The 23,700-nt window shown below is 41.0% G+C and overlaps 2 protein-coding genes across 13 annotated transcripts in view; one reads left to right on the top strand and one right to left on the bottom strand.

Moving 5' to 3' along the window:
- rdx (BTB/POZ and MATH domain-containing protein rdx) overlaps positions 1-15,080 on the top strand; it is a 37,825-nt gene extending 22,745 nt beyond the window's left edge. For 3 of the 8 annotated variants that reach the window (XM_025299681.1, XM_025299680.1, XM_025299682.1), the window contains 7 exons: positions 620-764; positions 9,974-10,110; positions 11,432-11,583; positions 12,878-13,017; positions 13,114-13,291; positions 13,656-13,977; positions 14,662-15,080. In XM_025299681.1, the coding sequence (XP_025155466.1) occupies positions 687-764; positions 9,974-10,110; positions 11,432-11,583; positions 12,878-13,017; positions 13,114-13,291; positions 13,656-13,977; positions 14,662-14,806 (1,152 nt within the window). In that variant the 5' untranslated portion in view covers positions 620-686 and the 3' untranslated portion in view covers positions 14,807-15,080. The remainder of the gene's footprint in view (positions 1-619; positions 765-9,973; positions 10,111-11,431; positions 11,584-12,877; positions 13,018-13,113; positions 13,292-13,655; positions 13,978-14,661) is intronic. The other 5 variants (XM_011153494.2, XM_011153497.2, XM_025299678.1 and 2 more) reach the window with 4 other exon arrangements.
- Positions 15,081-18,878: 3,798 nt separating this feature from the next.
- Positions 18,879-23,697, bottom strand: LOC105190655 (uncharacterized). Of its 5 annotated transcripts, none has more exons than XM_025299689.1 (6): positions 23,076-23,697; positions 22,559-22,699; positions 22,373-22,442; positions 21,546-21,650; positions 20,979-21,197; positions 18,879-19,645 (listed from the first exon to the last, which is right to left on the bottom strand). In XM_025299689.1, the coding sequence occupies exons 1-6, from the start codon at positions 23,242-23,244 to the stop codon at positions 19,378-19,380; spliced, it is 972 nt and encodes a 323-aa protein (XP_025155474.1). In that variant the 5' UTR covers positions 23,245-23,697; the 3' UTR covers positions 18,879-19,377. The 5 variants fall into 5 exon arrangements, with proteins under 5 accessions (XP_025155474.1, XP_025155475.1, XP_025155476.1 ...); XM_025299690.1 differs by having other exon boundaries at positions 22,559-22,678; XM_025299692.1 differs by having other exon boundaries at positions 19,432-19,645; positions 21,047-21,197.
- Positions 23,698-23,700: the final 3 nt, after the last annotated feature.

The raw sequence follows: 23,700 nt of genomic DNA, 5'->3' as shown, positions 1-23,700 counted from the left end.
GCAAATACGACAGTGTGATGAGTATCGAATCGCGCGATATAATAGATTTCTAATTTCTAATACATGTGACGTAATATGTTGGAGATATCTGATCTTCAAATCAGATAACGAGAGTACAAGGAAGCGGCGAATGTGAAGACCTCCTACGTATTCTACCTTCGAAACGTCATCGAGATAGCGCTCGAAATAGCAATCTCTCGTTTTGCACTCCGCGCAAAACGGACATCCGATTAAATTTAGCAATCAAATTCTTAATTTCCGAGATTCAGGATATTTTGATCGGATACTTGGCGGCGTTGCCTCGCAATTTTATCCCGCGGAAGATATAGACCTCGCTATTTTTGCGCATTATGCTCGTCTAATAAACGTTTCTTCTCTCATATATCCCATCAGCCAAAAATATAAAGAGAGGTCAATAACTTGCTTGTGACGTAAACGCAAGCACACACAATCAACGACTTTTCGAGTCAAATTTATACATGCGCGCGTACACATGCGCATGTGTGTGTACGTATGTCGTGTCGTGTATAGGATGTTGCAGTCTTACCGAATTCAGGCAAATTCATCGAAATATTAACACGGTGATTGCTATAATGAATTTCTCTTTTTCCTTTTACAGACTTGCGGTGAGCGACTGTGCGCCTCAAACGTCGCGGGTCAGCTCGAATTTACACAGCAGCAGTAGTATGGCAGTGAGCCGCGTCCCGAGCCCACCACCGCCGGAAGTGAACACCCCCGTGGCCGAGAATTGGTGTTACACGCAGGTACGTTTGTTGGTTGGTTGTTTGACTGATTTTTTGGTTGGTTGGTCGCTCGGTTGGTTGATTGATTGGTTAGTTGGTTGGTTGGTCGGTTGGTTGGTTGGTTGGTTGGTCAGTTGGTTCGTTGGTTGGTTGGTTGTTTGATTGTTTGTTTGGTTGTTTGATTGGTTGGTTGGTTGGTTGGTTGGTTGGTTGGTTGGTTGGTTGGTTGGTTGGTTGGTTGGTTGGTTGGTTGGTTGGTTGGTTGGTTGATTGGTTGATTCATTAGTTGGTTGGTTGCTGTATGCGTTGCGGTGCAGCGTGGTTCATTGTCCTCTGTCGTGCACTGTTAGCAGCGAACAATCGATTCACCGAAATTCAATATTTCGCCGCAGCCGCCTTTAAACAAAGCATGTGAACGAGCCTTGGCACATCGTATTGGGCGAAAATTAGAAATCGCGGTCTCGAATCGTGAGATATGTAAAATTTCGTGTCAAACACTTCCGTGTTCTCGCGGCTTTTTCTACTCAGGGATTATGATCCTGCGTTACATTTCTCATTATCGCGATATAATAATGAAATTCATATCGACAAAGAATTAGATAGATGCTCTTTTATTATCGTCCTGTAAAAAAAGAGCTTAAATCACAATAGAACTGAAGCAAATCTTGATTCAACAATATTATATTATTTAGCAATATTATTGAAATTGATACGTTATATGTTGTTTTAATAAGCCGTGTTAAAATTCCAACCAATTCTATTAATTCAACAACTTTTTTTTTCATTTCCCTAAAATTGTTATTGTTGCAAAATAAATAAGTGCAGTCTTATAATAGTCTTACAGATGGGTAATATGCAAAAAGAAAAGTTTGGAGATTGAAGGATATTAGATAATATTAATAGATATATGTTTTTATTAATTACTCATAAGATGTTATTATAAAGGTTATTATAAAGGTATTATTGTTATCAGATAAGTAGATAATTTCAGAATGGTCCGAATAAGAAAAGAAAATACAGAAACAGGACCTTGCATAATTGAAAATAGCACAAATATATACAAAGCATATGGAAGGTAAGAAATGAACGAGTCCTCTCTCTTTCTCTCTCTCTCTCTCTTTCGCACGCGCGCGCGTGCGCGCGCTCTCTCGCTCTCACTCTCACTCGGCACGCCCCTAAGCTTAATCGCCAGGCGGAATCTAATGGGCTAATACATTCCGTATGAGCAACGGGACGAGAAGGACGAAAGAGTGGGAAGAGGAGAGGCGCAACGTAGGAGGACGTCATTCGCGACGCCGTACAAGACGTCGTTGCATAGAGAATCGCGCGTAACGTCATCGTCGTCGTCGTCGTCGTCGTCGTCGTCGTCGTCGGTGCGTACAGTGCGTGAGAGCACGCGCTCCTGGCGCTCTCATTCTATTTTTACTACTCGTCCCCTCGCGATGTGAACGACCTGCAACTAGATATCTCGCGCTCCTCCCGGTCTCTCGAACTCTCCGGTTGCTCGGCGTTCGCCGTCCGCGTGCGAGAAATCAACGCGGAAACTCTCCTCCTTCGATTCCTCGGCCGGCCGAAATTTGGCCGCCGGTCGCTGCCCTCTCCCGCCTTCCCTTCCTACCTCCTGTCGTCGTCATCATTTCCGTCTCGGCATCGTCGTGCCGCGGATATGGCCCGATCGTAACGTAGTTGACGCACACTGGCATCTGGTCGCGCTGACACATTCTCAATGCATGATTACGTTCTTGTGTCGACGTACTCGGAAACGACTCTGAACGTTCTCTAGAGCAAATAAACAGGATGTTATCGTGTTTTATCCGGGGGACGCGAGTCATCCGTCGCAGAGATAGCGACAATGTACAATATACGCCAGGTATGCAGGAGATGCGATACAACGCACAGGAGAAATGAAATAACGAATAATGAAATCGAGACGATAATAGCGTCAAGAGAGGATCGTCATGGCGGTGTTTATGAGAGACCCGGGGCGTTATCTTCGGGGCGAGATTTTACAAAGAATTTTTGTTACATGAGAAAAAATGTCAGTTTGTGTAACTGAATGGGAAACAGACAAAAACTCGATGACACGTGAGAAATGATATCTGTGTCACTGCAGTCAGAAACATCCAGCCGTTTAAACAACAATAATAACAAAATAAATGAATAAATATGAAATTATTATGATATTGTGATATCTACTATGATAATTGCAAAAATATATCCCTATTTCAAACGAGTTTTTTTATTGTCTCCAGTGACAAAAAATTCAGTTGCACTAACGGAGTTATTTTTTCTGTGACCACTATTATACTGTTTGATATATTCGATGCTTCAAGTCTGTCCAACTAGAGTTGGAAGATTCGAAATATCGAAGTTTTCAATGATGGAGCTATTTCGAAGGATGCAATAAGATCTTGTGCAATTAGCATTGTTTGAATATTCATATTTGAAAATTTTGTTACTTGAATACAATGCCTCGAAAGTTTGAAGAATCGATGCTTCAAATTATAAACCCAATCTTTATTATTGATAAATATTTATTTTATCGATATAATGTTGATATTACATAAAATTTATTGAATTTATTTATTTTACTTTCTTCTCCTCTTTCTTCTTTTCTCTTTAGCTTTCGTTGCTAAAAATTATTGAAACAGTGATTTTCTCGAGATCCGAAATCATACAAAGCTAAATTTAGCCATTCAAAATGGTCCAGCGAATAAAAAGAGAACTTAACAATGTTCTTTCAATAAAATAGAAATGTAAAATCGGTTTCTCTCTCTCTCTCTCTCTCTCTCTCTCTCTCTCTCTCTCTCTCTCTTTCCGTTTGCGTGTTTCTTTTTCTGATTTATGACGATTTCAAGAAAGGCCCGATGCGAACGGTCCGTTTCTAATTTCAACAGCAGCAGAATACGAACGTTCGTATTGCGTTCGCTTTCGCGTTGTTCGTTACGTAAGTAAACGCGCGGCAGGTAAGGTTTACGATACTCCCTGTGTGTTCGCAAAACACTGTCGAATCGATAGACGCACGGAGAAGAAACACATGTTCGTTGCACTATTTGGACTTGCCTATAAATTGAAAGTCAATTTGTGCTCTAGTTAACTTTCGTAATGTACGACACCGATTTCGCCGCGTCAGCGGCGCCGCGTGCAATTCGCAACATCACAACCGCTGCTGCTGCCGCCGCCGCCGCCGTTGCTGCTGCCGTTGCAGTCCGCTGTGGCGACATGCGGTCGTCGCGATTTATCGGTTACCCCGATAAAACGAACGACAAGAGCGCCCGCGAACACGCCCACGTTCACTTGGTTCGTTCGGTACAGTCGTTATTAGCAGCAGGCCGAGATATTCGATTTCTCCCTACGCTCCAAAATCTCTTGCGCGTTTTCTTTTTCCTCTTTGCGGAAAAACACGCGTAACGAACTGACCCAATTTGCACGTTTCGACTCTGTACAAAACACACTTTGCTATCAAACGACACCTCGTGTAACCTGCGTGGAAGGATAAAAAAGAAAGGACGAAACAAGGTGCGTTTGGCTAAGTAGTGTAACGTTAATCGTAGCTCTCTTGCGATAAAAATATTTTCGTAAGACGTTCTCTCTCTTTCTCTCCTCCTCCTCCTCCTCCCACTCTTCCTCTCTCTCTTTGTTTCTCTCTCGCTTCCACGGACGCACTCGCGGTCGTTCATCTTCGACCCCGCGATTCGCACGCGCGACGATCCGCACGCGATCATTTACCTCGGCCCCGGCTGCGGGGGCTTCAAGCTAGCTCAGCTAACTAGCTAGCAAAGACGTGCGTGCTGCTCGCGCGCTGTATCCAGGAGGAGGTCGACTTCCACCGGAAGTCCTGGCCACCAACTTGGTCCGGTGTGCTTGAACCAGCGCGCGAATAGCGCGCACGGCACTCCCGTAAACGGGCACGGGTAATTCAAGGTCGATCGTTGACGACAACCATCACCTCCGCCGCCGTCATCACCACCAGCACCACCTCCACCACCACCGCCACCACCACCACCACCGCCATCGCCACCGCCACCGCCACCACCACCACCACCGCTGCCTCCGCCTCCGCCTCTGGCGAGTTGAACGACTCGTAGGGGCGTCGACCGACGACCGACCACCGCCACGTTTTCCTCCTCTTTCGTCGCTCCACCTGGTGGCGGTCAGCATCGGCCGGCCGTTAACGCGGAAACTACCCGGCTGGCGACGATGAACCCTTCGACCTCTCCGGACGTGTGTACTTCGTCCAGACTCTTCGTAGCTTCTCCAGCGTCATTGGCGCTGATGATGCTGGCAAGAGCGTGTACGAGATGCTCTTTCTCTCCCACTTTCTCTCTCTTTCTCTCTCTCTCTCTCTCTCTCCCTCCTTTCTCTTTCTCTCTCTCTCTCTCTCTCTCTCTCTCTCTCTCTCTCTCTCTCTCGCTCTCTTATAGTTTGGTCGATACACTCGCGGGATGTCACGGAACAACTCGGCTCGCGAATCGATATTCGAACGAGGACGACCTCGTAGGCGACCTGCTTTCCGCGACGAGTCGCGGATCGTTTAGCGAGAAGAAAAATGCGTCTCTCTTCTCTGGTTGAGCAATGTATCTCTGGTAAATGTGATGACCAATTAACAGCTAGTTTGAAGCTAGATAGATAATTTGAAGAAGTTACTTGAATATATCCGTCCTTGTCGCACGCATCTCGGACACGATTCCGTAACGTCGTCCAATAAATCTGTTTTATAATTTATTATGAGAATTATCATTATCGTTACACTATCTGATATTTTAGGTTGTCACTATGTGGAAAAATACTTTTCTAGTCTGATTTCCAGACTGATACTGCGTTTATCATGAATTTGTCCTCGACATTTTATGAACATTCTGAATTCACTACCTTAAGGAGGAAACTACCTGAAGCTATATTTTAAGGAAAACTATATTTTAAGGCTGAGTTTCAAACTGTCCTTCGTCCCGAAGAAGTGAGCTGCGAAACGTTCACGAAACGTCTGAAATAAATTCACAATAAACGCGCGGCACCTGGAAACTAGATCAAGCGTTACGTAGCGTTATGCACATATGTGGTAAGAAAAATACGCGACGGTAACGATACTGTTTTAAAGATTACAGAATCGGCTTGCAAAGCAAATATTATGACTGTCAGGAATATTGTTCGACTCGAAGAATTTTGTTTTCGCCGGGAAACGCGATAGAAATCTAGGAAGAGATGGAAATATTCCGATCGAGGGACCTTCCAAATATACGTAGTTTCATAATCTTACCTGCAGATTGACCATGGTTCTTCTAGTACGTTAGCTCCAAGTGCTTTGACCTCTCCCACTGTCTCTCTCTTTCTCTCTCGCTCTCGCTCTTCGGAGCATGCGTCGTTTCCGCTCACGATGCTCAAGAGAAGACGTTCCATCTCGTCGCGCAAAATTATTCCAGACTGTGCAAATTTCATTCCGCGACGTTGCCGGAAATTTCTCCGAGAGAATACCTGGAGCGATCGTCAGTGATTTCTCAATAACTCCTAGGAGAGCCTCTGCCCCGCTTCGGTCAAGAGGAGCCGGAATTTAATAATCTCTGGATTCTCTGAATCCAGTACGAAGTACGCCGGTCAATATGTATATACCTGAGACATTGCGAGGGAGAACTCGAATCTAACATTTATATTATCCCGAAAACGACACCGACCCGTCTTCTACGTAAACGATTTCCGGCATTTCCAAGTCATGCGGTTGTACCGCCTGCCTCGTCGATCGTCCATGTGAAAAGGACGCGCGCGGGCACGTCCGTATGTCGAGCGACGAGCTGTTTGTGTTTCTTCATGGACGGAAAAATGAAGTCTCACGGTCTGTTGGCACATTACCAACGTGTAGGGATTACGTCGCAGACACCAAATTGACTCATGAACACCATACTTGCCCGCCAATGTCTTTCAAGTGAAGTTAGTTTCATGGGGAGTATAACGCGACCTATCTTGACGTAACAGATTTGATGAATTGAAAAACATTGTAATTATTTTAATTTATATCTTCTACTTTGTATTTATCCGGTAATTATTTAAATTGCGATATTTATCTCACATCGTTGTAATTATTTCATATACGTACATTACAAATGTAACATTACTGTACAAAATTTTAACTGCAACTTGAAGAAAAATAATTTTACCCCAGCGATTCAACACACCAGAAGCACACAGAAAGCATAATTTTACCTCACTGAATCTGTTAATGTAACAATATTCCATAACTAACGACGAGGTTTCGACTCTCAATCTCGTTCGCGCGACAGAGAAAATATAGCTTCTCGACCGCGTGCCAACTATGTCAAAAAATCAACTTTAGCAGTGATCGTCAGTCGGAGGAATATCCACGAGATGTCTGAGCACACCTTCACGTATTAGATCTTTGTCTTCTTGCGTGGTCTTGAGAAGAAGTTTGGGATAGAGAGAGGGAGGGGAGAGAGAGAGAGAGAGAGAGAGAGAGAGAGAGAGAGAGAGAGAGAGAGGGAGAGAGGGAGAGAGTTTAGATCATCGAATCAGCGAACGGCTATTGCGAAGCGTCTCGCATTCAGCTATCCCGCTTTTTGTTACTGTTACCTGCGCTCGTCTGAGCGAGAGCGAATCACGCGCGTAAGCCATAAGAAGAGAAGAAGAAGAAGAAGCTAACCGGCCGCTATCGCCATCGTCACGGTGGAGTGCGAGCGCGTGGTGTACAGTGCGTTGAACTCTCTCTCTCTCTCTCTCTCTCCCCCCCTTCCTCCCTCCCTCCATCCCTCTCTCTCTTCCTCCCTTCCTTCCTCCCGCTCTTACTCTTTCCCGGACGAAGAAATGAGACAGCCGCCTCCTTCCTGCTTCTCGATGTACGAATGTCGACCTTAAGCTTCCGATGCGCGAAGGTCACACCGAGGTGAAGATCATCGAACCTGCGGCCGATCCCCAACGATTGTGAGCAACGCGTGTGTGATCCTCGCTTCAGATACTCGAGAAGCTCGCGAGACCTTGTCAGAAGCACGGTCAAACGGACGGGGACTTCCCCGACGGCGTTATGTACGCGCGCGCCATCCGAACGTTTCGTCATCGTTTTCAATGAGAACACTCATTAATAAGGATACCTATTAATTATTCCGATGATACATTCGTCTCATCTCTGCCCACGCAAGAGTCTTCCTGTCCTCTTCTTTTCGCAAAAGAGATTCTCGGGCGGAGAAAAATTCACGGAAATTCTCCAAATAGCTTTGGGTATGTAAACAGATGCCCTCCCTCTCCTGCCCTCGAAAAGTAAATCTTAACGATGCTATAAGAAGACACGTTCGAGATTCATCTAATGTGATAATTATAACACACTCGCGCGTGCGCGCGCGCATATATGTGTGTCAGGAAACGCGGTCTTATATGTGGTGATAACAATTCAGGACACGCCCGTTACGCGCAGATAGATTGAATCAGGCCGGATGGAAAATTCTCTAACTGCATTATCTATCCCTACACAGCCTACCCCTGCACTATTAGAAAACAAAATTGGAAAAGGGATTTATATAAAAAAAGATATAATGCTATCTCCGTGTCAGGAATCAGAAATTCTGTCTCCTCTGGTCTTTTAGTCCACGTCATCGTCGTGTCGATTCGACCAAGCTTGTTCCTCCGTATGCGCTCTGCGCTGTTCTCATAGATCGCAGAGTGCTCTCGCACACGGGAGTGTCGCAGGTGACCGATAACTCCGAGGTGTTCTCACGTGGTGCGTGGCGCTCCGCAGCATCGTGAGCGAGCATATTAAACAAATAGATTTGGCCGCGGGCTACACTCGCAAACGCACATATACGCGCGCGCGCACGCACACACGCACGTTCGTTCGCCAAGGTCGTACACATACAACGACGATGCTGATGTCAGAGATCGTTGACTCCTCCGGGTGCTCGACCTTGCCTCTCTTCCTCCACTATCTCCGTTTTTATCATTCGTTTAGATTAGATCGGTTTAAATTCGCGAGAATTTTATCGCGAGTGCGCACAATCCTCGAGCCGTTATAGAAGTGACGATGACGACGAAGAAGAAAAAAAAAGAAGAAGCAGAAGCAGAAGAAAATCATCGTAGTCGCGGCCGCCGGATCCTCCTCGCAGCTTCGAGGATCCCTCATCTTCCCCGCTCAACTATATGTCTTTCCGCACGGCGATCGTGTGACAAAGATAAAAACCCGATTCGATCGGTGCCGTCTGCCGCGATCTTAATACATATTAATGCCGAACTCGCCGCCATCGCTACCGAAAAACGGTGTCATGCGTCTTCGAAACCGTTAAGACATGCGGAGGACGGAAATAAAAACCGCCTCCGTCGTCGTCGTCGTCGTCGTCGTCGTCGTCGTCGCGTCCTTCAAAGTGACACAAAAGTTACACTTCTGCACACACCGTTAAAGCTCTCGACCGGCAGTAAGCGCGCGCGCACAGTTCTTTAAAGGGAATTGCGTAAGCGCGGGCCGAGGTTTGATTCTCGACCCTGGATGTTTCTCCTCCTACTCTACCTTTTCTTACATTGTGCGTGTCTCACGCGTGTGCGTGTTACCACGTGCTGTACTTTGCTCTCACGCTTCTCCAAGGTCGGTTACAAGCGTGGTCGGGAGGGAACTTCAGTCGTCGCCGTGTCGTCGCACGTCTGCGAGGTTTCTATGAATTCGACGTTTAGTCGTATACAGGTGTACAATCGTAGACAAGAAGGTTGTTTTGTTTTTTCCCCTGCGAATTACGGAACGCATCTCTGCCTACTTCAATGGAAGAATTTATTCGCTGATTGGAGAACTCTTGCAGCGGACAATAATTCTCTTTGGTACTTGAGAACCAAAAATTCCGTTCTCTGTAACCAAAACGCCGTTAGCTGCGACATTAATGACGTTAATTCAACCAGTTTCTCTCTTCTTCATTGCACATGCATTACGCAGAAATAGACGAAAAAAACACGCGACCGAGCGCCATTGTCATTTTCCGATTTTTGCGACTACGATGCGACTGACAATCCGCCCGTACGTCCGTATTCAGGGTGGATTCCTTTTTTTCTTGCATAAATCGATAACCCCTTTCTCTCGTCATCCTGAGTAATTAAAGTACGACGCCCACGCGTTTACACACGACGTTCGTGAAGTGAGACCGACGTTTGTGCGTTAGTGGCGTTCGTGTAGCCTTTTTAACGTGTATGTAGTTAGATTGTAAGCTTAGTAGCTTCCACTCGGAATAGACTCTGACGTGGTGTCGCATTTGAAGGTCTTATGTGCACAGGTGAAGGTGGTTAAGTTCAGCTACATGTGGACGATAAATAACTTCAGCTTTTGCCGTGAGGAGATGGGAGAGGTGCTTAAGTCGTCCACGTTCTCAGCAGGTGCCAACGACAAGTTAAAATGGTAAGATTTCGGGTCGCCGATATGACGATCCTTTCTTTTCTTTTTTTTTTTTCACATTGCCTCTCTTTCTTTCTCATGCGCACGCATAAAGAGAAGCAGATTCGTTCACGAACACGTTGCAAGACCGTCCGCGGAGGAAAAGAAAAAACGATTGTTTAAGATTTTTTTTATTACATACGAACTGAAGCGAGAGAGAGAGAGAGAGAGAGAGAGAGAGAGAGAGAGAGAGAGAGAGAGGGGGGGGGGGGAGAGAGAGAGAAAGAGATAGAGAAAGGGAGAGGGATAAATTGCGCGCATCAACCGCAAATTACTTTATGTCGAATCACGCGAATAATTAGCGGGAGTGTATCGCGTGCACCTATAATGTATGTTTACATCAATTATTTGTTACGTTTATATATTGAAAGAAAAAAAATACGTAAAAAAAGTAAGCATTCGTCAGGTATTATATAATAACATGTGTTTAATCAAATATAGTTCTTTTATTTAAATAGAAAGAATTGTTCTTTTTTATGAAGGGCTACAATTTTTAGAACTTCTTATGTATGTGTGAGTATATATACATATATGTATATACATACATACATATATATATGTATGTGTGTGTGTACGTATGTACGTACATACATATATTTTTTTCCTTTATATTTAAACGCGTACACGTATAGATACGAATATATTGAATATACAACATATATTTGATATTGAAAGTTAAAAAGTAATCATAAAGATAAAATTTAAAGATAAAATCATAAAAATCATAAAAATAATATTTAAAGATAAAAATAACAAGAATAAGAATATCCGGAGTGTGTGAAATACGTGTCCCGGCATTGATACTTTTACCTTGCACACTTTGCTTCGTGCATTTCTGTCTCTTCCTCCTTGACCGTCCGTCTATGTGAATACAATCGGTTGGTTTCGCTGAGTCAGTGTATCTAATATACTCCACGTGGAACAAGGCGACGGGAGTCTTAAAGAGCGTCTTAGAAATCGTAGAAATGTGGACAATTACGTTCACCGTATTAAAAATGCGAGCGTTTACTGGAACATAATGAGCCATTGTTTCTCAAGTACGCGCCACGCGATTTCGTTCTTTTCTCACTTCTCACCATTTTGCGCGTCGCCGTGAAAACGCGCTCGTTGCAAAGCGTGTCCGAAGCACTCCGCAAGTGGCCGGTCGATTCTCAAAACGAAAAGATGAATAAATCCACGAGATTTTGTTTAGTGAACACGATCGAGAACTTAGACATGAGGGGCAAACAAGCGTAGACAGCGACGATAGCTAAATTGATCTTAAATTGATAATAATTATTTCCAGGTGCCTGAGAGTGAATCCTAAGGGCTTGGACGAAGAGAGCAAAGACTACTTATCACTATATCTCCTTCTTGTATCATGCAACAAATCTGAAGTCAGAGCAAAGTTCAAATTTTCTATTCTTAATGCCAAAAGAGAAGAAACCAAAGCAATGGGTAAGTTTACGATACAGCGTCGCTTAAAATTTTAATATCTCGAAACTTTGCCAGCTGGATATTGATCTCTTTCTGCAAATTTTACGTATATTTTGTGTGTGTGCTGGCCGAGAAAACATACGAGAAAAAACAACTCTATCTCAGAGAGTAACTGAACTTTCTGTTGCCTGAGGATCAAATGAAAACTCGCTTACGGGAACGTACGAATTTCTACAGGAAGTTTCTAACTGGTCAATCGCTCTCAGTTAGCTTGGATAAATTTTAATACAACTGAATGTTCAGATGAATATTTTCAGTCATTTCGCGTCACCAAATTTTTGTTCAATCTCATTCAGCCACAGCTGAAATTCAAATATTTCGTACAAAATTGCATATGCTCTCGCACAGTGAGAGCACACGCGAAAATAAATGGAATCATTGTCCAACATATGACGGAAACAATAAAACAATTTTTTCACGTTGACAGCTTGTGCTGTGTCAATTCGTGTCTATATTTCCTGTGTTGAGAAATTTTCGAGTGACATTCGCTGTATTTTCACAATTGCATTTAATAGTCTAAAAATACACGTGAAATTGGCAGAGAGATTCTCGAATCTGCTACATATTATGAAACAGAGCAGCAGATTTAATGTTAATGTTATGCTTTAATATAATACTTAAATCATCTATCTCTATCTCTTTTTTTTTCAATCTTTTTTTGTTGTACCTGCTAAAATGTACTAGAATCTAGTGTAATATTTTTGGGACGTAATCAAAAATTAACTTGCAATTGCATCGAAATATTCTCAAAGCACTGACAACTATTTACATTATTCTTTTTTTCTCTCCCTCTTTTCAACGCAACTCTTATCAGTATTTATCCTACATGACGATCGTCCCTGCTCCATAAACATATAATATCCATACATACATAAACGACGTCGATATCCATGATGCATTATAACGTCTATTGATATTTTTCTCTCTTTCGTCGAAATCACGGTGTTTCTTCATCCTTCATTTTTGTTATCATTTAGGCGAATAGCATTAAATATTAATGTCATTTTTTACATGCGCGATACTAAATCATGTGTGGATGCAATATAGAATGTTTTAAAGATGTTCGTGAAGAATTTACACACGTGACACGGATCCTCGCTGGTTTTGCGTATGAGAAAAACGATGTATGTCGATGTGACTTCTAAGTCGCTGAGTGAAATGACCAGTGCTCGAGAAATTGCGAGCGGATTATCGTCGGATCACGATGATGATAATGAGAGAGTAACATTTAGACACTTGCGTTCGTTTTTTTCAGAGAGTCAACGCGCTTATAGGTTCGTTCAGGGTAAAGATTGGGGCTTCAAGAAGTTCATCAGGAGAGACTTTCTTCTGGACGAGGCCAACGGACTTCTGCCGGACGACAAACTCACGATATTCTGTGAGGTATATACGTTTGTATGTTAATTGTACTCCCACTTATAACACCTCTCACGGCGGCCAGTGTGCATTAATTTCTTTAACGGCCGGTGTTCTCACTGCGTTTGCCCGCAGGTCAGCGTAGTAGCGGATAGTGTCAATATTTCCGGACAAAGTAACACGATACAGTTCAAGGTGCCGGAATGCCGGTTGCCCGACGATCTCGGGCAACTTTTCGAGAACCAAAAATTTAGCGATGTCACGCTCACTGTATGCGGCAGGGAGTTTCAGGCGCACAAAGCAATTCTAGCAGGTAAGATATATGAAAATAAGAAAAAAAAATAAAATTATGTGTGTGAGTGTGTGTGTTACGTTATAGATTCGTCTGTATTTATTACATCAAGTTGATCACATGTTAGACTCGTCATTTTTCTATTAAATTCTCAGAGAGAGAGAGAGAGAGAGGGAGAGGGAGAGAGAGAGAGAGAGAAGTTTGGATATTAAAAGGAGAACAGAAAGTTCTCGTTAGATGCCTAAGAAAATACCGAGTAAATGTTCATTTTATTCGTAAAAATGGTTAACACTTCGAAATTGGATAATTTCAATATTTTATTTTACTTATTTTACCAACGCCCGTCGAGTCGCATTACACTTTCGCCTTGCGTTTGATTTTGTAGCACGAAGTCCTGTCTTCTCGGCGATGTTTGAACATGAGATGGAAGAGAGGAAACAGAATCGTGTAGATATCACCGATGTAGATCACGAAGTCCTGAGGGAAATGTTACGATTTATATATACCGGTAAAGCGGCGAATTTAGAGAAGATGGCGGACGATTTGTTGGCCGCCGCGGACAAATATGCACTGGAGAGGCTGAAGGTGATGTGCGAGGAGGCGCTCTGCACGAGTTTAGCCATTGATAATGCCGCTGATATTCTTATATTGGCTGATCTTCATAGCGCTGACCAACTCAAGGCGCAAGCAATAGACTTTATTAACACGTAAGTTTCTGAAATGAAAAAAAAAGTCATATAAAACACATATAATTATGTAATATATAATTATAAATAATCATCTTGGTCCAAAAATGTTGATGATTTTGTTTGTTCGAGACTCTCAAGCTGGTATTTACAAGTTTTTTGGCACTTCCATTCAATTCAGTTGATCGTAAATTTAAACAAAACTTGTAGCATGAAGAGAGGAAGAAAACCCAATGTCTTCAAAACTTTGCATAAAAAAATCATAGTGACGTCACGAGAATAAAAATTGATGTTTAATCCATTAAAGGCCGTAATTATTTCGCGAACATTTTTAAGTAAAGAATTGGTTTGCTTATTTTCTAAAAATCTCGAATCTTATTTATTTCATTTCGTGATTTTATTTGTTATTAGAACTGTTTTTATCAAAGACATAAATATAACAATGGTAGATTATATATGTTGGAAAGATGCAAAATACGCATATTAATCAAATGATTGGCAAAGTAATTTTACGTTTTATTTTATCATCATTCATTACAATTTATTTTATTACGGTTTTCTTCAATAAAGAAATTTTATAGATGGTATACTCTTTTTGATTAGCTTGTGATGGTTCCAATGCAAGACAAAATTGCATTCTTCCAGCAAAAATCATGCAATCTTACCGCTTTTATGTCAGATCTTTATTCAACCAACTATTTGCAGACACGCTACGGATGTGATGGACACGACGGGTTTCAAGGCGATGGTACACTCCCATCCGCATCTAATAGCCGAAGCTTTTCGAGCGTTAGCCACCCAACAAATCCCGCCGATCGGACCGCCCAGGAAACGGGTCAAGCAGAGCTGAAAACAGTCACCGCTGACCCCGGGCACGACCTCTGCATCGCCGCCACCACTTTTACATCCCTCTTGACTCTTTGTGTACAGTGAGATACGAATATAGTAGTGCTAAAATAAATGTTTCCTAGTGCGCCACACTACCCTCTGGTCCAATTGAGACGAATCGACGCGATGAAATAGCAACTATCAATGAACCTTGGTTGAAACGTCAGAGATCGACGGGAAGAGAAAGTGAAGGAGGAGGAGGAGGAGACGGATGAGAAGGAGGAGGAGGAGGAAAGGGAGGAAAGAAAAGGAGGAGGAGAGGGCCAGTCAGCCATCCATCCATCCATCCATTCATCCACCCACCCACCCACCCACCCACCCATCCATCCATCCATCCATCCATCCATCCATCTACCCATCCATCCATCCATCCATCAATCCACCCATCCATCCATCCATCCATCCATCTATCCATTCATCCATTTACCTATTCATCCATCCACTATCCATCCATCCGTCCGTCCGTCCATCCGTCCGTCCGTCGTCTATCCATCCGCCCATCTGTCTGTCTGTCCGGTCGGTCGAAGACGAATTTTAAAAGCGTTCCCATGTCAGACTATCTTGTGTTTGATTAAACGCCGGTAGTGAAGAGAACTCTGTGTGACGCGACCGCGGCACTCGCTCATTTCTTCAATCTCCACTTGCGTCAAGTTCCCGCAGGAACGAAAGAACGCTCAAGTGAGCAGGAATGTACATGCGTGCATGCATACATACATATATACATATTACATACATACAACTTACATGTATACATACCAACACACATACCTACTTGATTATGCGCACATATGCGAAATACACATACAACACAAATCGCGTGCGCGCATACAGTCGTATTTTTCGATCATAAGCGTGTATCGTTGACATTTTCACGATCGACATCGCCGCGGAAACGAAATGTACGACGTTTTCTTCAGTACCAATATCGCCGACGCTATTAAAAGCCTTTTCGGTGATACATTTTGGTATGTATTATCGGAGATTCGCCACAACATGGATTTACTTTTTTTTTTCATTACCGTCGCATCAACGATCCACTGGAAGCGCACGGCCCCGCGGGACGGAGTGCAACTGAAAAAAGAGAGAAGAAAAGAGCAGAAGGGAGAGAAAGAGAGAGAGAGAGAGAGAGAGAGAGAGAGAGGACCAAATAGGCGAAGGAAGAAAAGGAGCTCTGCGCGACTCGCTACGATTGTCACAAAAAGGAAGAAAATACAAAGAAACGATAAATATACGAAGAAAGTTGTGATAGACCGTCGGCCAGACGAATTAAAACATTTTGTTCCTTTGTCAGCGAAAAGAACAAGAAACATGTCAAACGGACGGACAGACATATATGTTCGTCTTGTAGTAGCAGCAGCAGCCGCCACACAACACGTCGGCGCGATCACAGAGGAAATTAGACATTCTGTTGGTTTACCAAGACATAGTGATCTTTTTTTTTTTAATTCTTAGCGCGCGTCAAACTCTTCCGAAAAGGAGACATTATTCTAGTTAGTGTTCTTTTTTTTAATGATCTCTTTCTCTAAAACATGTACGGTTATTATTATTATTATTATTATTATTATTATTATTATTATCATTATTAACGCTACGCAATCTGTGCTCTGTATTTTTGTACATTTTTGTCCGCAAATAAGAACTTTCCTCTCCTTAATCCCCCCCCTCTCACTCCGCTCTTTCCTAGCCAAACAGCCTCCTCTTGGCGTTTCTAGCAATGGTCAGCCTCATGTTTCTTCCTCGTTCCCTCTTTCCTCCGTTAATAGGCACAGTTTGTTTTGTTTTTTATATCGCATACTATGTACGAAGTGATAACATTCAATTATTATTATTGATTATTATTATTAATTATTACATTTATTGAATTTAAGGTTGTCCATAATTTATCGGATACACGTTAGTTGTCGCAGGAATGTTTTTCGTATATTCTTCTCTCTCTCTTCTTTTATTATCCGTAACAAGTTGCATTAATTTTGCTGTTTTTGCGTTTCACGTAGTTTTTGTATTGTATGTATGAATTAAAGTAAACGAAGACGATCGAGAAACGGGTGAATTGAGAATTGTATAAAATAAACATTATAGTCAATTATTAATTAAAAGCGCGCGACATTAGTCGTTTCCTTTTTCTCTCTTTTCTCTTTTCACATAACTGAACGATCATTGGAGTGGGATATACTATGTGATCAAATGATGAACTTTGAAATTATGGGCAACCAAAAGAGAGGCGCGAACGAAAGAAAAAAGCATGAAAACACAATAACCGTTTAGTACTATACTGGCTTCCTGATCCTCCGACCTTTAGCTTTACCAAGAACCGAGTTTTAAATGCGAAATACTTGTACCGTTTACATCAATTAATGATGACAATTAATGCCATACATGTTCTGTGATAAGACCACTGTAATTACTGCAATACTGTATCGATCCATTTCTAGAGAAGAAATCCCCTCTCCTCTCCAAACCTCCTCTGACAGCCGATGATCCTGGCAGCCAGTGAATTTACTTTTGTGTGTGTTGTGTGTGGGTAGGTGGGTGTGTGCGTGTATGTATGTATGTATGTATGTATGTGAGAGAGAAACAAAACACAGACAGGTATATAAGCGGCGGTCGTTATTCAAACAGTTCCAAATCTAGAGCGTCTCTTTCTTTTTTCTCTCTCTCTCTCCTCTCTTTCTCCCCCTCTCTTTCTCCCCCTCTCTTTCTCCCTCTCTCTCTCTCTCTCTTTTTCTCCTCCCCCTCTCTCTCTCTTTCTCCTCCCCCTCTCTCTCTTCCTTCCTCTCCCCCGTCTGTCTCGAAATTTTAAGATTTTTTATATATATACATGTACATATCTGCCTGTATTTTATAAGAAACCGACCCCGTACTTTTACAAAACCGTAAACGATAACGACGATCAGTGTGTAATTTATTTCAATTTTACAGACTGCGCTAAACTCTCATGTTCCTCGATGACACTACCGATGCTTTAACCAAATGTATAACGCGTAATGCCGATAAATAACAGATTAGAAAATGGAAATATACATACGTATACATATACATACATACATACATATACACGCATATACACATACACGCGGCGCGCATACGTGTTCGTTTATACGAATCGAGCGAAATGTGACTTGACGTCGAGATCGAAGTTCGAATCAAGTCGACTTGAATCAAGTCGACTCAAGGACAGAGATCTAACTAGGAATTTTTCACCGTTTTTACACGTCCATACCTCTTTATCTCAGTTTTTATTTGTAGTACGACGACAGGATTGAATTCAAGTAAAAATAAAGTGGAAGAAAGAGAGACGAAAGCAACGAGGAAAGAAAACAAAATGATCTGAAAAAAAACAGATATTGATCGTGCATATTAAAATGTATTCTAACAGATCCGCAATCATTCTTCGATTTTTATCTATCTTTAGGACTGTGCCGAAATTTCTTTCTCTCTCTCTCTCTCTCTCTCTCTCTCTCTCTCTCTCTCTCTCTCTCTCTTTCTCTCTCTCTCTCTCTCTCTCGTGGTAAACGTCAGGTGTCTTTTTTCAAAAGAAAACGTTTCAGGAGAAGGTGGAAAGAAATAAAGAATAAAAAAAGCGGCAAACAAAGAACGTAATTTGAGCAATTAGATTGCAAAGCGATTTTACTGAACAAAGAAATGTGTAAAACAAACAGAGATTAAAAAATAATAAAATTAGATCGAATGCTATAAACCAATTTGAAAAAAAAACGTAACACACACACACACACACACATACATATATACATACATATTATACAAGCGTATGACTGGATAATTTGATAAACTATGAGTACAAGTAAGACAAGTGTTACCTCATCATAATGAAAAATCGGCGCGCGTCGACGATTACATCGAACGCTACAAGCCGCTACCGCGAAGTTCTCGGATAAAAAAAACCACACACACACACACACACAAAAGACACTTCCGTTGTATATTGCATTTAACAGAAGATCCGAAAAGAGTGCTTTTAATGTAAATGTACGTTGCACGTGTTGTGCGTATGTGCGTGCGTGCGTACGACTATGTGGTACATTGGCGGTAGTGGCTGCCCGCGAGCGAATGTTATATGCGCGCGCCGCTCATTGAAGACCCAGCTCATACAGACATTCATTTTTCCATTTTATTTTAAGTCTCTCATTGCACCACATCAAATAAATGACATTTTCATTATATAATCATGGGACTCTCTGTCGCATATTTTCTATCCCCGATGACCTTGCAGATGCGCTTTTTCTTTATTCTTATATAATTTTTATTACACACGTAAAAGACACGTTTTATCTATTTAATTCTTATTACAACAAAATTAATCCTTACCATAAGAATAAATTTTGCTCTAAAATTTTCTCCATGTAGCAATTAATTATCGTATGATATAAAATTTCGACATCCAGTCACATCCTATTCAATTGGCAGTTTGCATTATTTTCTCTTACGGTATTTGTAACTTTACAATAAATTACACCTGGGTAAACAGGATATCAATATCCGATATTAATACACAAGACGATATCTCACAAGCGGTCAATCTTTCGAGGGCCAATCGACGAGAATGGGGTAGTCTTTCCTGAGAAGAAGGAATCTGCAAAAGCTGAATTTTATTGAGAACAATATATACAGACAAAATGCGAAAATTGCTTTATATGTATTATACATCCGTCCGTAAGAATCGGTAACGTCATATGTGTTGAGCGATAGGTGGCGAGGAAAGCGCGATGTCCCGGACGCACCGGCATCTCTCCTGAAGTTTTGGCGTGCTCGGGTATCTCGGAGGAGCATCCTGCATGGACGTCTGGCAAACGAGAAAAAAGGAAGGAAGCGTTTCGTCATCGTTATATATAAAAATGTCTTCATTGGTCTTAAAGATAGGTTTATCTACTGTTGAAGAAACTGTATATAGGATATGTATGAGATGGCATATCGTTATCATAATCAGCAGATTACGGTGCCGCAAACTTGCCGTCGAGAATATTCAATCTATATATGTGTGTGTGTTTCGCACTACTCTTTGTCGTGTACGATTTTATTAATTTACTTCATACGCACTTGATCATCACGCAATCTATCATTTTCTTTCTTGTTCAATTCGCGTTTATTGAACGCTCATAAAGTATTACGTTGGATCAAAAGCGGATCTAAGATACGTTATGATGATGATTATCATTAAATTTATAATAGTAGAGTAAATTTATGATAGATTTTCGAAGACATAAACTTGTGAAACACTTGCAGCAAATAACATTTGGTTGTGAATGTAGCATACAGGGTGAGGAAAAAAGATGGAAACCTTAAAAACCTCGAAAGATATAAGTTTTACAGAAAAATGTTTCAGACAAAAATTATAAGGCTCGAAATGATGTATTTATTGATCTTATCAGTTTGACCTTGAGTGGCGTTGCCAAGGTCAGGTCAAGGTCAACTTATTTTTTTTAAACAGAAGCCCCAATTTTTTATTATATTATTTTTTTCTACGAATTAATTTAAACAACTTTTATTTGAAATATTTTTTCATTTGCTTAATATTGTTTTAGATATTTAAGGAAAATTCGGAAACTTTTCAATATGTAACTTACAATATTTCGTCAACTATTTGTCGGAAGAAAAAATGCTATTAGACTTTTTTACTCTACTTGGTCTCAAAAATATATTGTTATATATTTTAACACCCTGACTTTTGTTGATTTGATAATTTTGAAATTTCCCAAAGTCAATAAGTCAATTAACAAAAGTTAGGGAACTATTGTAACAATATGTTCTTGAGATAGAGTAAAAAAGTCTGGTACCATTTTTTCTTCTGACAAATAGTTAGCGAGATATCGTAAGTTAAGTATTGAAAAAGTCATCAAGTTTTCCTTAAATATCTCAAAACATATTAGGTAAATAAAAATATGTTTCAGACAAAAGTTGTTCAAATTAATTGGTAGAAAAAGATGATATAATAAAAAATGGAAGTTTCTGTTTAAAAAAAATAAGTTGACCCTGACCTGACCTTGGCAACGCCACTCAAGGTCAAACTGATAAGATCAGTAAATACATCGTTTTAAGCCTTATAACTTTTGTCTGAAACACTTCGGTAAAACTTATATCTTTCGAGAGTTTTAAGGATTTCCATATTTTTTCCTCACCTTGTATATTTCTCCGTGTGCAGACATTTATATTGTCTGAGTAATAACGCAACTGTTGTAATAACTACCCTGTTGTAGGGAGATGCATAGAGGGGAGGAGCGCCGCAGACTTCGCTGTACGGTGGTGGTCTCTCCCGTAAACCGTCGACCGTACTGCAATACATCGCGCCGTCCGGACCTTGTGCCCTAAAGCACCTAGTTCGCGCCAGCCGCCTTGTCCTGCGCATCATAGAAATATTCGCAACATTGTCTTCGTGTAAAACGTGTAACTCCCTAGCCAATCGTTCGATCGATCAGAGTAAACGTACATGTGCGATTAGAAGAATGAACTTTGAAGAATGAGGATAGTGCCAAGTTACGTTCGTACTGTTTGCAGTAGAATTTATGTTAAATTTATGTTAGTTTGCAGTAGAATTTATGTTAGATTTATCGCACTCGTTAGATTGAACATCGCAAACACGTAAAAAATCCAAAGTTTCATGAATTCGTTCCTGAATTGTTACTCTTATACGAGTAATTTTCGGAAGAAGTAATGTCACGCGTACGCGAGTCTATTCGTTTTCGTACCTACTACATAATTTGCAGTACATTAAAATTAAACCAGTAATACCAAGCACAAATAATATGGAAATACTGATATGTGTCATTGTCATCAGTTGCCACTCCGCGTGCCTGAAATAAATTTTCATTGCTATACATTATTTTATCACTAGCTTCGATCCTCCGAAATAACCGGAGACCAAAATTATCACAGTTAATGTTTCAATCTCGAAATCCACATCTTGGAAGAAAAAAAACAAAATCAATTGTAAGATAAAACTGTCCGATTTTCGTAAAAGTTTAAAAGTACACCCTAAACGGTGTAAATGTTCAAATCACATTTCAGAAGTATACAAACGATATCCTATTTATTTTAGATGTCTCTAATTTTAGATGTCTCTAAAATGTAATTTAGACATTTTTACTGTCTAAAATGTGATTGTTCCCTAAAAAGTAAAATACGATCCTCCGAGTTCAACGAGATACGGGGGCGGGGGGGGGAGAGGGTGTGTGTAAATTCAAAGATCCTCTCTCAGAATAAAGAGTCACGGTGACATCGACATAACGAGGAAATAATCGAATCATGATCACATAATGACATTTTATATAATCCTTTTTCTTCTCATTTTGACGTCAACTTTCCGTTTGAATCTTGGTTTTTCTCTTCTTCGATATCGAAACATCTGCTCACAAGATACATGGAAAAAAATACTGTTATATAATGTTGATAAAATAAGTCAACAGTACCACGATTGGAGTCGATCTTTTTTTGCAATAGCAATATTATTAAAACTGATTCAAACAATGCAAGTTTCTAAAAGACGTCAAAATATCTGCTTGCTCGCGATTCTTACTGGCAGAAAGAACAGTCGCTGAGGAAGCAGCATTTCTGCGGACAGTCGATTATACATCCGTCCTCCTCTTCTACAGAAAAAAATGAAATGTTATTTGTGAAGAAAGATCGGCAGAAATTTTTAAGTTCTAGCTGTATATGCGTGTGCAAGTGTATGTGTGTGTGAGAGACTTTTGATCAAACTTACGGGTATTTTCGATGCAATTGCACGCCGTACTCGATTTAATGTCATATTGTGTGCAATTAGCCGTACAGTTTCCGTACTTTTGCAGATTCTCTATCGTGCTGTCTTGCGCGTAAGACGGATCTGTTGAAACACATCGGGTGTCTGTACATTAAAATTATACTATATCTCCTTGCAATGAGATTACTTTGTTGAAAAAATGATAACACATCCTCCATGCGCCGTAATGATTTGCGCAACGGAATATGCATTGCATTGTGCGCGCGCAAATTTAATAAAGAACTTATCTTCGGAACACTTCCAATCTATGTTTAAAAATGTTTCAAAAAGGATAAAGAAAACGAAGATTGCGTTAAAAAGTAATAGAGAAAATAATCCATCTTAAATTCGTAATTTCTAAATAATAACATTATATGTCAGTTTTTCGAGTGGATGCGTACAAATTTTTCTTTTTCTTCTCAAAATGAACGTTTAATATTGAAAATTGTTGAATTGTTCAAGTATGAACGTACTCACGTACTTAAACGTGCAAATAAAGTCATCACCATGTAAAAGTATAAATATCCCAGGAAAAACGGACTCATGATGTCACACCTATATATAGAGACAGGGAGAGAGAGACGAGCGAGTGAACACCTGTGCGAGTGAAAACTTGATAAAACGTCACTTGCATTCACATAATTCAACATACGGCGTTAATGGCGCGACGATCGTGCAATTTCGTACGGACGATTTTATACGCGGCATAATAACAACGCGTGAAAAAGCACTACCGCAGGAGAACAAGCGTATCAATACGATACCAACGTGACCACCTCCAAGCTGTGTTCCGACACAGTACTGCGTACGGAATCTGATATTTGCGCCGATACTACCAATCTTATCAATACAAAAGTCTGATAATGCATGTAATCAACGCACCACACGAATAGTATTTCCTCCTATTGATAGCCATTATGAATTTTTACTGGATTTTCGTTAATAACGCTGCACGTGTATACACTTTTGTGAGTGTCAAACATATAATATGTACATATTGCTCTAAACATATGTATATGTTACACATGTGTGCACATGTGCATCTATGTATATATGCGTGTTTGTACACATACATGTCAACAGGTAAGAAGAAATAAAAATATAAA

The sequence above is a fragment of the Harpegnathos saltator genome, unplaced genomic scaffold (genome assembly GCF_003227715.2).
Source record: "Harpegnathos saltator strain DR-91 unplaced genomic scaffold, Hsal_v8.6 scaffold289, whole genome shotgun sequence".
Taxonomy (NCBI): Eukaryota; Metazoa; Arthropoda; class Insecta; order Hymenoptera; family Formicidae; genus Harpegnathos; species Harpegnathos saltator.
The sequence above is the reverse complement of the archived record's forward strand: the minus strand, read 5'-3'. Positions and strand labels throughout refer to the sequence as shown.

Coding starts and splice junctions, on each gene's coding strand:
- LOC105190655 (XM_025299689.1), bottom strand. CDS start 23,244: ATGTTGAATTATGTGAATGCAAGTGACGTTTTATCAAGTTTTCACTCG. Junction 22,443..22,558: donor CAATTGCATCGAAAATACCC/GTAAGTTTGATC, acceptor TTTTTTCTGTAG/AAGAGGAGGACGGATGTATA. Junction 21,651..22,372: donor AGCGACTGTTCTTTCTGCCA/GTAAGAATCGCG, acceptor AATTTATTTCAG/GCACGCGGAGTGGCAACTGA.